This window comes from Saccopteryx bilineata, chromosome 2, assembly GCF_036850765.1.
Source record: "Saccopteryx bilineata isolate mSacBil1 chromosome 2, mSacBil1_pri_phased_curated, whole genome shotgun sequence".
Lineage (NCBI taxonomy): Eukaryota > Metazoa > Chordata > Mammalia > Chiroptera > Emballonuridae > Saccopteryx > Saccopteryx bilineata.
The window spans coordinates 337,125,320-337,139,161 of NC_089491.1; the positions used below are offsets into that span (position 1 = coordinate 337,125,320).

Genomic DNA, 13,842 nt, shown 5'->3' on the forward strand with positions numbered 1-13,842 from the left:
GAAGGAAACAAAAAAGCCCAAGATCATAAAAAAATATAAGACACTGATTAGGAGACGTCACCAAACAGCAGCTGGTTTGGTTACCTTTGCGCCCAGGAGCCGCGGAAGGAAAACTACAATTCCCAGAATTCTTAGGGTCCGCGTCGGGCTTCACAACGTGCTGCCTGTGTCCCGCCCCCTCACTCCGGCGATTGGAGTATCCAGTTCTGCACATTTCTCTTCTCCCATTGGTGGACTCTGAGAGGTCAATCACGGAGTTCACGCTACCTTCAATCCAGTCTAGCGCACGGGTTCCCCGCCCGTTACCAAGATGGCGGCTGAGGCAGCTGGTGGGAAGTACAGAAGCACAGTCAGCAAAAGCAAAGACCCCTCGGGGCTGCTCATCTCTGTGATCAGGTGAGGGAGGCAGGAGGCAGGAGGCAGGGTCAGGGCACAGGGGGCAGCGGGCAATGGCTCGACCTCCGTTTGGCAAGGAGAAGTGTTAGCTGGGTCCCACCCCGCCCACCCTTCCCGTCCCTCTTTTCCTCCCCCCAGCCCAGCCCAGGGCTCCCACAGACTCCCCTTTTCTATGGGGCTGGGCTAGTGGGAGGAGCCTCGCCTCGGCCTCTGCCGTAGGGCCAGCGCTTCCTATTAGGGGGCTCGGCCCTAATCGCACGCTGTTGGGGGCTTGGCAGGGAAAGGCCGGCGTGCTGCTGGCCTTCTGCAGCGCTCCCCGAGGCAAGCGCTGTTTCCGGGACTCGGGGCGCCGGGCCCTGCAGTCTGAGACGCTTGTCACGTGTGGCAATTGTGCTGTCACACTTTGGAGACCTTCGACCACCTGTGAATGGCCACGCCCCACGTGCAAGAGCCTGTAGTGATCGATCTGGTGGAGGGGCAGTGCGTTTGAAGGCACATGTTTTTAGATTTTTATTGTCTATTCCTTAAAAAAAAAAGAAAGAAAAATCAAGCTACCCTCCATACATATTCTTTCCCCTAATGTATGGTGGGCGTGGCGGGTCTATTATGAGCTTTTATTCTTAAGTGAAATAAATTGTGGATGGAGGACCCTTTCATACACCATTATGGAGGATAGAGGCAGTGACTGAAAGCAACCTGAATAAAAAATACGACACGTTTTTACGTTGTTGGCAGTTGAATTTCAACTCGGGTATTTTCCATAAAATAAAACGTGAATGCCCCCTTTCCTCCTTCCCCGACCCCCAGACTTACACCAAACTTTTGGTTGAGTTCACGGAGGGCTCTTGGTGTGTCCTGGTCTTTTTAAAACCTAGGCCCAACAGTAGCTGGTAGTTAATAAGCTCTCTAATGAATGAACAGATCCAATTTACAAAACATCCTGTTATTCCTGGTTGATAAAGACCCATCTCATGGGTTATTTAGGGGCCTCAAGTTTAAGATGATGTTAAACCAATAGTACAGAAATTTTAAAAGGATTAGGATGATATTTCTCTGTATGGGAATATTTAATACACTTGTTAGACCATGCAGAAGAAATGCTCTTCTATTGTGGACACCTGTTCTTGCTGTGACAGCACACTGGTAGGATAGCTGTTTCACGATATTAGAATATCTGTAGCTTCCCGTCCTAATCCCCATTAATACACGAATTATTTGGATTCCTTTTTTGAACTTGTTTGTTTTTTCCTGCCTAGCAATGAACATTCATTTAAAACAGTACATATTTATTGCCTGTTTGTAGTATGGTGCCTGACACTTATATGTGCTTTGGAAATATTTATTGAATGAATAAGCAAATGCCACAAGTTTTGCGAAGAATAATCTGACATAATGTTACAGTAGAAAATGCTTGTGACATGATGCTATAGTAGACGATACTTATAACATGTTATAGTATACTGTGTTTGAGGGATACAATAGGTAAGTAAAACCTGACATAAGGTTAGAAGAGACAGATGGCATAGGATGGGAATCCAGGAGGAGTGATTACTTCCAGTGGGAGTGGAGTGGGGAATAAGGGACATGAGTAGCTATATACAAATGTACCCTCTCACCGACATTCTATGATTCTGTAGGCTTGCCCCATTTCTTTTATGCTATTTGTCAGTTTTCCTAAATGCAGTTAAATTTACCCTAAACGTCCTATAATTAAAAACGTAAAACACAAACTAACAAACTAAAGCTTTTTTACTGATACTGACTCAAACACACATTGCTTTTGGTTGCCTTCGTGTTCTCCAGGAGAAATTTCCCAGTGCTGGGTGGTGTGGAGCGTGGTTTTGCGGTTATCCATCTGTCTCCTGTCTCCTATGCCCATACATTGTCGCCATGATTTAACTTATAACTTAACATTTTTTACTCTGACTTCTGTTGTGTATCATTGTTTTCAGTTTTCTTCCATATCTTTGACCACCTTAGACCATCTGAATGACACTTTTGTTCTATCTGTTACCAGCATGGTATAAATGGAGTGTCCACACCTAGCATTCTGGGCAAGTTCAGTAAGGCTTGGGGTTCATGTTTACACCTGACCTTTTTAAGACTGATATTGTTGGTTTTGGAATGTTGATGGTTAGCTATCAGCGTTTCTTTGAGTCACAGGCAATTTGAGGGTTGGAGTGAGGGTGTTGATAACTCTCTTCTGGTTCTTTCCTCCCTCGTGTGCTTTTGAACATACCTGGTGGTTTTAATTTCAAAAATGGTAGCAGTGAATGAGAGGAGGATGGTAGTATTGCTTTGGTGTTTGGCTTGGGGGACAATTCCAGTAGAGAGAGTAGGGAACAGAATGGGGAATCTAGTTGCTAAAACAGTCGATCTTAAAATTTCTCATCACAAGAAATAATTTGTAACAAGAAATAATTTTAAGTAAACTTACTGTGGTAATCATTTTACAACATACATTGTCACGTTGTTTACCTTAAATGAATATAATGTTACATATCATTTATATCTCAGTAAAACTGGGGAAAAAGAAGAATAGGTATGTATATTTCTTGTTACTAAATCCTTCTGTCCCCTGTAGTTGCTGCTTTGTCTCTCTGTTCAATTTGTATTCTCTGTGTTAGCCTTGCAACATTGTACTCATGATTCTCAATTCCTGGTATAAAACTTTGATTACTTCCTCTTATCCTTAACCTCCTTTCAAATTCTCAAAGACAGGAGCTTTTCTGGTTGCTTTGGCAACAAGCCTCAAAAGGGAAAACCCATTTTAGACTCATGTTTATACAATCTGAGCCACATCTTCGGGATCTGTGGAACTGCATGTGCCAGTTCTCTCGTGTTTCCTTGGACCTACCATTTTGTCCCAGTAAATTACTGGTTAGTGAAAGAGTCCACTGTCTTTTGAAAAGTTTGCTTAGTTAGGCTTTATTTATCTTTTTATGTCACTGTTTTTCTTTTATGAATAGTGAATGTTAAAAATTCTCCCACACTTCTGCTGTTCAGATATACAAAAAATGTCATTTCTACACTACATTGTGTCTTAATGTAACTTTTTATGTATTTTTTTTAATGCTGTTCCTGTTAGTTAGAAGAGCATTTATTGTTGCAGGCGTCTTTTCACACTGGATAGAGTACAGGTGAATAAGGGTTTGACCTAGGGACAGAATGGGAGTGTTGGGAAGACAGCTATGTTAGGTTCGCTCGCTTGCACTTCGCTTGATTAGTGTGTGAGCATGTGGCAGCAACACGTGTGGATGTCTACTAAGTCTACAGGTTCTTGCCCTCAGGGCAGATGGTGGATCTCTGATTGTGGATTGGCTGCCCTCCACTGTGAGGGGCCATGTTGCTGTTCATTCACTTGCTGCCACGAGAAGTGATTTTCCTCTGCCTGTTAGCTCATCCACCTTCACGAGACTATTAAACAGGGACAGCCCAACGCTTTCTGGCTCCGCAGTTTCTCTACCATCTTCCCAAATCCAATGTGAACCTGCCTGGCCTTGGCCACCGGCGTTACAAGGGTGTAAGTGTAGACATAAAGTATCCAAATCTCATCATTACTTCTAACCATGGTACCAAATAGTTAAATAATGACTCTACTTGGTTAGTGTGGTAGTCCATTAAAGTAATTTAAAGATGAAGCATAGTGTAATTGGTATGAAAGTATTACATTTGGCAGATGAGTATTTTTGGAAGTACCTTGAGGCTCATAAAAGAAATTCTTAGCCATTTAAAAAGTACTAAAAAAATATTTCTGGACAGTCAGATGTTTCAAAGGGTGTATTGTAGAAGAGGTCCTCAGGGTGTGAGGTGGGAATTTGATGAGACAGTATTTGGGCTTGAGTCTGTTGGGGCCCTCTGCTAACTGCATTTTTTGTGGTTTCCGGTTTTCAGTCTTGCCACTGGCCCCTTAAAGTGGAGTAAATTGGGTGGACAGTATCTTGATAACTTGCTGATATACAGTTTGGACAGTTTTATGCCTGTGCACACACACAGCATTTTCCTACTTTGCTATTGCTCCCCGCCTCCTGCCCTCCCATCCTTGTGGTGTGAAGTTGGAGCAGGTCTGCCTTTCTAAACAGGAAATAAAGCAAGATGACATTTGGGAGATGCTGTTTTCTTTTTGTGAGTTCTTGTCAGATTCTTTAATTGGGAAATGTGTCTACCGCTTACTGTTAGGTGATTTGGTTTCCAATTAAACGTTGACTCCCTTTTCTTTATAAATTGGTCTTTAATAGCTGGTTTAATTGGGAAGACAGACTTGAGGAGGCCCTCACCGAAACCTTGGAGCAGAGCTTTGCAGACAAACTGGTTACAACTTTCGGGGGGGAGGGGGCGTTGAAGGCAGTTGAAGGCTCACGTCAGGTCTCCACCAAAAATGGGATTTGGAAAACTTTGAAAATCCTTTGTTGTGAACACCTGTTACATTCCTCAGAGAGTATTTTGGTCAGCCCCATATTTAATTCAAAGAAAGCTTTGTTGAAGGGGTCCAGGCTTTGATGAGAGCTTTGAACAAACAGCTCTGATATCCAGGACACCGTTTGTGGCAGGAAAGGGCCGTGGGCACTGTCCAGAGCAGTCCTGGAAATTGTGACAGCTAGTTAGTGTCTTGGGTGTCCCCTTCTCTCTGTATCTGAGCCTGTCATAACAGCTTTGTGCTTTGGCGGGGTCTTGTCACTAGTGATGCAATTTGAGAATTACTACTGGAATACCTGGAGACTAAACACATTTTAACTCTCTGGAAGTCCTGGGACATCTGACAGCATATGTGGATGCAAGGGAGAAAAATAATTTTTTTTTTCTGGCTATATAGCAGAATAACATTTTGGAAACCCATATCATAGTTTCTAACCTCATGTGTAACATTGGAATTTCTCAAAGGCTTTGAGGCATATGGTTTTAATGTTAGGAGATCGGTTAGGTTTTTGCAAGCCATTACTTGTAGGTAGGTGTGGTCACAATCATTGGTGGGAGGTGCGGTATAGTTAGGAGAAACTTATGGGATTGTGTAATATAGTTAGTAGAAACTTGCTGTATTATCCATGTAAAGTAGCCCTGGACCAGTTACTCAAAACCACCATGTCTTAGCTTCTTATTTGTAAAATAGGGTAATGACACAATCGGCTGTGGTTTTGGGGAAAGTTAAATAAAGTACATAGAAGTACCCAGCACAGTTTGGCCTAGGAAAGGCACACGAATGTTCTCGTTTTTAGGACCTGCTGCTTCTCTGGTTAGAAACTTGATTTTAATGTTTGCCAGAGAGCAATCAGGTTGTGTGAATTTCTCTCCAGAACTGTCCTCGCCTGGTTGGCTGCAGTGTTTGATTGCAGTTATAACAAAGTTAACATTTTTAGCCTAACAAAACTTTTCATGTTACTATGTAGTCTTTGTTGTTATATAAATACATTTTAAATGGGAGAATGAAAAGTATAGACAATTACAGAGAAGAAAATATAAATTACATTCTCTTTTTCACCCAGAATTAAGTACTGTTAATGACTTTGCTTCCAATCTTTTAAGACAATTACTGTATTGTTACAAAAATCAGGTGCACTCATTAAAGGAATTCAAACAGTGGAAATACAGAAATATGTGAAGATAGAAATAAAAAAAATTTCAAACTTTATCCTCCATAAGTTTCCTTTATTGGAATTAGGTGAACCTAGTTCCAGACATATCTCTCTCGTGTGTGTGTGCCCTCTCTCTTTACGAGTGTGTATGAAATGTTGGATAGAAATAATTTTTTAATAAACACAGATCTTACTCTGTAATACTAATTTTGTCTCCCCTTTTCAGTTGTACATATATATGGTAAAATGTACACATATTAAATATATGGCTTGATGAATTTTTACCTGTATAACCAACCACCCACATCAAAATAGAGATCACTTCTGGCATCCCTGCCAGTTTTTTCCAGTTCTATGTTAGGATTCCAACTTGTGCACCTTTGTATCTATTTAGGTATTTCTTTATTTTTGTAAGTATAGTTCTTTTCTGTTTTGCCGATTTAAGGACTGTGGTAGAGTATTGTTCATTGTTAGCCCAAGGTCTTATAGAGTTGGTAAGTGGGTTTTCTTTGGGTGGGTAATAATCTGACTCTTTGTCGGTGGTGGTTTTGTTTTGCTTGCATTTGGATGGTGTCTGTGCTTGCATTTTCCAGTTCGCAGGGATGAGCTCCATTCCCAGTGGTCCGCTCTGTTGCCTTTTACATTTTTAACTGCTTTCAAGCCATGAAATGGGTTACGACCTTGGTTTTTTTAGTAGCCACTCCTTTATTTGTAGGGAATTTCACCTTGACAAACACAGAAACTCGCCATTTACCAAGATGTAAGGGAAAATTGTTGACTTGGTAAGAAATTTTTAAAATGCTTAGGGGAAACTTTTCTGACTTTTATTTATTCTTTTAAGCTTTTTTGCAAAACTGTTAAAAAAAATAAAGGAGCACATAATTCAAAAGGTGATTTTCTATTTAAAACTTTGTGCCTATCACTGTGTTACGGAAGACATTGTTTTATACTCAAAATATAATTTGAGAGCTTGTTGGAAATACAGGCTCTTAGTGGCCACCTGACCCACCTGGTGGAGTCTGCATTGATTACCAGGTGATTCAAATGCACTTCAAAGAAACATTAGCATTTTAACTTCTTTTTAAAAAGCTGAGATACTAGCTAGCATCATGGCTGAAAAAACAACAACACATTAAGCAATACATACCGAAATATATACCAATACAAATGATATGTCTGGGATTTGCTTCAAAATAATTGAGGAAGAAGGTTTGGGTCAGTGAAAGGTGAAACAAGATTGGAATGTGTTTAGTTGTTGAAACTGGGTTTATGCCACAAGTGTCTTAATTTTTGTATGTGTGAAAAATTTTCATAACTGTGTTGTGTGTGTGTACTTATCTCTGGGTATATGCTGGGGAGAAGAAAGGAGGTGGTGATGACTAGCACCTTGCACACAACCATATTAAAGACTCCCGGAAGTCTGTGGCTCAGAAACCTTCAATGTCTGTAACCCAGAACTTCCAAGGACACCTGTTAGCATATAGCACCTGCTGATATCTGACAAAACATCATTTTGTAGGAACCCACCAGGAACTCCACTTTGGGAAACAGTGTCCACCCTTAGCATGACCGGACGCTATAACAAAACATTCCGCCAGAGGTGAAAAATATCACTGTGGACAAAGCTTAAGGAGGCTGTGGGACTTAAAATGGAAGAAGGAAGAAGGGAGAGAGAAGAGGGCTAGTTTGGTTCAGTAAGGGTTGGAGTAGATTTTAACCTGACTTTGTCAACCCTGGACTGCGTTGTGTGCGTTAGTGCGGGTGAGTTTACTTAATTTTAGATAATGGCCTGCTCTAGTGGCTACAAGATTTATAGCTTTTGGTCCCCAGAAGTGCTTTGTATAACCAAGATAATTGAAATATTGAAAAACTGCATGTATTTGGGCTAGTAATTGGCCCTAAGTGCTGTCTGAAGCAAGAAACCAGTGAATTTTCAATTGGCTTTCAAGCAGAAATTGCTTACTGTCACTCGGTATTAAGTGAATCTCTGTACTGAATTAAGGGATGTTGTTCTTACGCATCAGAAAACTTTTTCAGAGGGACTTGTTTGTCATTGCGAATCGCTATCAACCGGGATGGGATTATCTTGTATGTTATGGGTTCTAATAAGGCGTAATTAAGAAACAAGCAATTGCAGTGTATAATTGACTATAATAAAAGTGTAAATGTAGATTTGGTTATGTTTTGAGTGAAGCCACATGATCATATAGTTATTCACATCTCAAACATTTTTGAATGAGCGATTTTTTTCAACGCAGACTCAGAATGATGATGAGAGTTTATTTTTATAATTCATTGAAAGCATTAATAGACTGCTCATCACACACAGAGAGTTTTGCCTAGTATTAAAAGGTCTTTGAAGACCTCTTCTTCAACTTGTTTATGTCCTTGGCAACTGATTTCCTCCTTGTCAGTTTCTACTTTCACTCAACTTAGAATGCCTTTAGTTCCCCTGCTGACAAAGAAGGTGTATGTTGCCCGCAGGCATTTCTTAGTTGGCTGTTTTGCATTTTAAAGGAAAAGAAAATCTGACACTCACATTTTGAAGTAAGGGCTAAACCAGGGGTCTCAAACTCAACTCAGCATGTGGGCCGCAGAGCAGGATCACAGCCATTATGCGGGCCGCACTAGGTCTACAAAAGGCAACACTTTTCTCACTGCAGTTGAAAACAAAAAAAAATCAGTACAACAAGCACAATTGTACATGCAGTTTACTCAGTGTCACAAAACGACCAGAAACTGTAGTTCGCATCACAACTGCTGTTAACTAAGCTAATATCTAGCTAGGATGCTAGAGAAATGAAAAATACAAGTAGGCCCCTAGGCTTACTTAATTTTATCCAAAATATTTTGAACTTCGTGGATTAGTCTGCGGGCCGCACAAAATTGTTCGGCGAGCCGCATGCGGCCTGCAGGCCGCGAGTTTGAGACCCCTGGGCTAAACAGATCTAATAGTGTAACCCAGTGGTTCTCAAACCTTTTGAAGTTGGGGCACATTTAAAACCCTGCAAACAATTGTAGGTGCACTATATAAAAATTTCTAAGAAATATGTTATAATAATTAAGTCAAATGTTAAAGAAAATAAATATAAAGTCCAAGCGTGCTTTTATCGTAATTAAATGAAATATGACAAAATTAAATTTATTCTGACATTAAAAAACATTTTTATGTTACATTTTTTCAGCTATGCTTTTTAGAATTCGTAAAAAAGAGGGGTTAAAAAATAAAACAACAAAAAAGTTATCTTTATATATACACACACACATTCTTAGTAAGATTTAGTAAATTCAGCAGGGCCCTGCGCGAATGTGTTAACTTTTTTCATTCATACATATCATCTTAACTTTACACCAAACAAAGGATAGAAGAAACTTGCTTCCAGTCTTTCAGGGGAACATGGGGGGTAGTGTAAACAATCCAGCACCACAGCTTAACAGCCTTTTGCAACCTAATCAGGCAAGTGAGGTGGGGGGTTGGGCAGACTGTCAGCTTACAGCCAATTCCCCACACCTCTGTCCCCCAAAAATCTTAACTCCAAAAACCCTGTTGGTTTTTTGGTCCCCAACAGGCACATATTACTCTGGAATATACCACAGGGCACACCTGGAAATCTAGGGCGCACACTTTGAGAACCACTGGTGTAACCTAATATTTTCAGGTTAAAAGCAGTTTGGGATAGAAAAAAGAACGTTTGAAAGCATGTGTCAGCTCTAGACTTTTTTTTTTCTTGTCTTGGCTTCAATAACAAGTAATATTCTTTTCTAGAAAGATCAATATGGTAATAGTTAATTCTTGTCCTACTTGGAGTGAGATTCTGAAACTAGTTAACTTTTGAGTCTTGGTTGAGAGTTTTCAAATACTCTCTTTTGCTTTTATGATGATGTTAGACTATTTTGGAAATAAAGGTGACTCCTTGTCTACTACTGCTCTTTGCATTATGCAGTTAAAATATTAGAATGTCCGTAATGAGAGAGAAAGCAGCGCGTATTGAGGGGCTCAGGTGTTTGATGAGTAGAGCGTGCAGGCACTCAGTGGCATCTGTTTGTCTGCTCAGAGCCCCATTTTTCTCACTTTCCAGACTGGGCCTCGCCGAGGGATTTGATTGTTACTGTAGACTGTGCTCTATAGAGCTGTAACTTCCCGCTAAGTGATTTTCGGGATATATGTGGAGCCTTACTTGTAATTAGTTTTTCTGAGTTGCTTGAGGGGATATCCATTAACTGTTTTGTTCATCTTTATTAGTCCCAGAGGTGAAGTCACTGGATGCCAACCAGGACTGCCCTTAGTAGCCAGTTAAGTCTTTTTTTTTTTTAATTTTTTTTTTTTTTGTATTCTTCTGAAGCTGGAAACGGGGAGGCAGTCAGACAGACTTCTGCATGCGCCCGACCGGGATCCACCCGGCACGCCCACCAGGGTGCGATGCTCTGCCCATCTGGGGCATCGCTCTGTTGCAACCAGAGCCAGTCTAGCACCTGAGGAAGAGGCCACAGAGCCATCCCCAGCGCCCGGGCCATCTTTGCTCCAATGGAGCCTCGGCTGCAGGAGGGGAAGAGAGAGACAGAGAAGGAGAGGGGGAGGGGTAGAGAAGCAGATGGGCGCTTCTCCTGTGTGCCCTGGCCGGGAATCGAACCCGGGACTTCCTCACGCCAGGCCGACGCTCCACCACTGAGCCAACCGGCCAGGGCCCCAGTTAAGTCTTTTAATTGTTTTCAGAAAGCATGAATTAATGCTACTTGTTCTGTAGGTGTCTCCAAAATTCAGATGTATTTATTAGTTTCGTTATCTGAGGCTGGATTAGGTAGCTCATCTTTGCTAAGAATCTGTGTTTATATGGGAGGGTAACTGATTACATCTGTTTGAGAATTTACTCAACCAAAGTAATACTGCCTGGGTTTTACATGGTGGTGTATTGGCTTGCCAGGGTTGCCGTAACAACATGCTACAGATGGTGCGAGGGGGAGGGGCTCAAACAAGAGAAATGTCTTTTCTCGCAGTTCTGGGGGCTGGAAGTCCAAGATCCAGGTACTTTCAAGGTTGGATTCTTATTTATTTATTTTTTTAATTTATTCATTTTTAGAGAGGAGAGAGAGAGAGGGAGAGAGAGAGACAGAGAGAGAGAAGGGGGGGAGGAGCTGGAAGCATCAACTCCCATATGTGCCTTGACCAGGCAAGCCTAGGGTTTCGAACCGGTGACCTCAGCATTTCCAGGTCGATGCTTTATCCACTGCGCCACCACAGGTCAGGCCTCAAGGTTGGTTTCTTGAGGGCTCTTTTCTTGGCTGGTGAATGGGCAGCTTCTCACACTGTCCTCACATGAACTTTCCTCTCTGAGGATGTGGAGGGCTCTCTTGTGTTTCTACCTTTAGAAGGACACCCAGTTCCTTAAGATCATTACTTAATCTTTATTAGCTCCTTTATAGGCTGTATCTGCAAGTATAGGCACGTTGGGAATTCAGGCTTCAACACAGGAATGGGGTGGGGGTATCAAAATTCAGTCTTAACAGATGGTACCCAGGGGATTCCTCATACTGTGTTAAAGTACCCTAAACTGCTTCCAGAGTGGTAGCCTGTTGTTACCTGTAGGGAATCCTGAGGCTCAGGCAAGAGCCAGGACCTTAATTTTTCATAATTGGTTGTCAACCTTATTGCATGCTTTTCTGGCTTATGATGTTCAACTAACCGTCTAATATCAAATATTTGCACTGTAGACTCTTTTTAAAAACAACTACTGTCTGGTCAGCTTGAACTATTAAAAGTTTTGCTGAGAGGAGGAAATTCATAAAACATGATTTGATCCATTTAGTCTGATAAATTCCCTAATTTTTTTTTTTTTTTTTTAATTTTTCTGAAGCTGGAAACAGGGAGAGACAGTCAGACAGACTCCCGCATGCGCCCGACCGGGATCCACCCGGCACGCCCACCAGGGGCGACGCTCTGCCCACCAGGGGGCGATGCTCTGCCCTTCCGGGGCGTCGCCATATTGCGACCAGAGCCACTCTAGCGCCTGAGGCAGAGGCCACAGAGCCATGCCCAGCGCCCGGGCCATCTTTGCTCCAATGGAGCCTTGGCTGCGGGAGGGGAAGAGAGAGACAGAGAGGAAAGCGCGGCGGAGGGGTGGAGAAGCAAATGGGCGCTTCTCCTATGTGCCCTGGCCGGGAATCGAACCCGGGTCCTCTGCACACTAGGCCGACGCTCTACCGCTGAGCCAACCGGCCAGGGCCTAAATTCCCTAATTTTTATCCACAGATTAAAATGGATCATTGGAAAAGTTCTCACTTGAACTATATTTAGAGTCTTTCAAAATCTTTTGGTCTGAGTTGCATTTTCATGTTATATTTCTGAATGACTCATAAGGAATGGCTATATAAAATTTATTACTTTTCCCCCCCAGAAGGTTGTTGAGGACATTGTTCACTATATTGTGTAATGTTTTTCTTATTAAGTAAAAGATTTCTTCTAGAATTTTAAGACCTGTTTAAAGTTTGCTTCCTCAGGGGAATTGGAATCTATCTTTTCGGTAATGATAACTATGTATATATAGCTGTGTTTCCCTTACATTTAACTGGCTATTGTGTTTCCCTTACATTTAACTGGCTATGTTTCCCTTTTTGCATTGGAACCTCAGAGTAGGATTGGGGGTTTATTTCATATAAACTCTGTTTGCCCAAATGACCAGCATTCTTGTGTTTTACATTTCTACAGCATTGTTTTGTCCTGTATCTCTGTAACGAGTTCTGCTTTCTCAATTGTATTATCTACATGCTTGTACAGACCAGCTCAAATCTTTTTTGGAAAGAGGTAGGATAGGATTAAAATGACACTTGAAGGTAGTAGATTTGTTATTAAATCCTGGTTGAAGGCTATCATTCTTTGCATGGGTGCCAACCCCCAAGTGGCTTCTAAGAACACTTTCAGAGTAAAAGCTCACAAAACTGTAACTGAACTGCTCCCCGCTTCCTCCCTGACCTCGTCTCATCCCTGTCACCCTTCCTCGCTTCTCAAGAGCCACATTGATCACCTTGCCATTCTTCTTGTTAGAACAGGCCAAACATGTCCTGCTTCAGGGCCTGTCCATCTTCCCTTTCTCGGGAATCAGCCTTTTGGGACTGCATAGTGCCACCCCCTCCTCCTCCCTACCCAGAAAGCTCCATTCAAATGCTGTCTTGATCTGAGAGGCTTGTCCTGGGCGCCACATGTGAACTTGTCGCCATCCTTCTACCCTGCCTTTCCTTACCCATAGCTACCACCTCCCAGCCACCATGTGTGTGTTTCTCTTTTTGCTTTATTGCTTCCCCACAAGAATCTAAGCTTCAGGAGGCTGTGTCTCTAACCACTTTGAACTGTGCCTGCTAAGTAGGAAGTGCTTAATAACTGTTTGTTGAATAAATGCATGAACTAAATCGGGTCACTGTTCCATGTTGTGGAAGAAACCGTTGAGGAAACTGGAGTTGTTTAACCTGAGGAAGAAAGAAGTGTTGAGAATCCTTTACCATTTAAAGAGCAATCGTAGGGGAGAGGGAATAGACTTATTTTGTGTCACTGGAAGAGAGGGACTCCCTGAACTGTTCCTTCCCCAGTTGTGTGGGGTGGGGCAGCTGAGCCTCTCCAGATCTCAGCTGCTACATCTGTGCAGAGGAGAGGGAGGGCGGTAACAGGCCCCGCGCCATTGGGCTGTTGTGAGGATTACACCTACATTCAATCAAGTCCGCTGCACAGCTGGCTTCCGGCAGCTGGTAAGCCTCTCTAAATATTAGCGACTGTTATTATTACTTTTTATCCTTGCTGCCTTTCTTTCCTTTAATTAAAAAGAAAAGTTAATGGTTTGTACTCTCAGAGTTCTCTAATGTATTTTTTACTAAAGGAAAAATGTCAATG

At 42.0% G+C, this 13,842-nt stretch overlaps 1 protein-coding gene across 2 annotated transcripts in view; it reads left to right on the forward strand.

Moving 5' to 3' along the window:
- Positions 1-262: 262 nt before the first annotated feature.
- Positions 263-13,842, forward strand: part of EXOC4 (exocyst complex component 4) — a 683,500-nt gene continuing 669,920 nt past the window's right edge. For both annotated transcript variants that reach the window (XM_066262321.1, XM_066262322.1), the window contains exon 1: positions 263-396. In XM_066262321.1, coding sequence (XP_066118418.1) covers positions 311-396 — 86 coding nt within the window. In that variant the 5' untranslated portion in view covers positions 263-310. The remainder of the gene's footprint in view (positions 397-13,842) is intronic.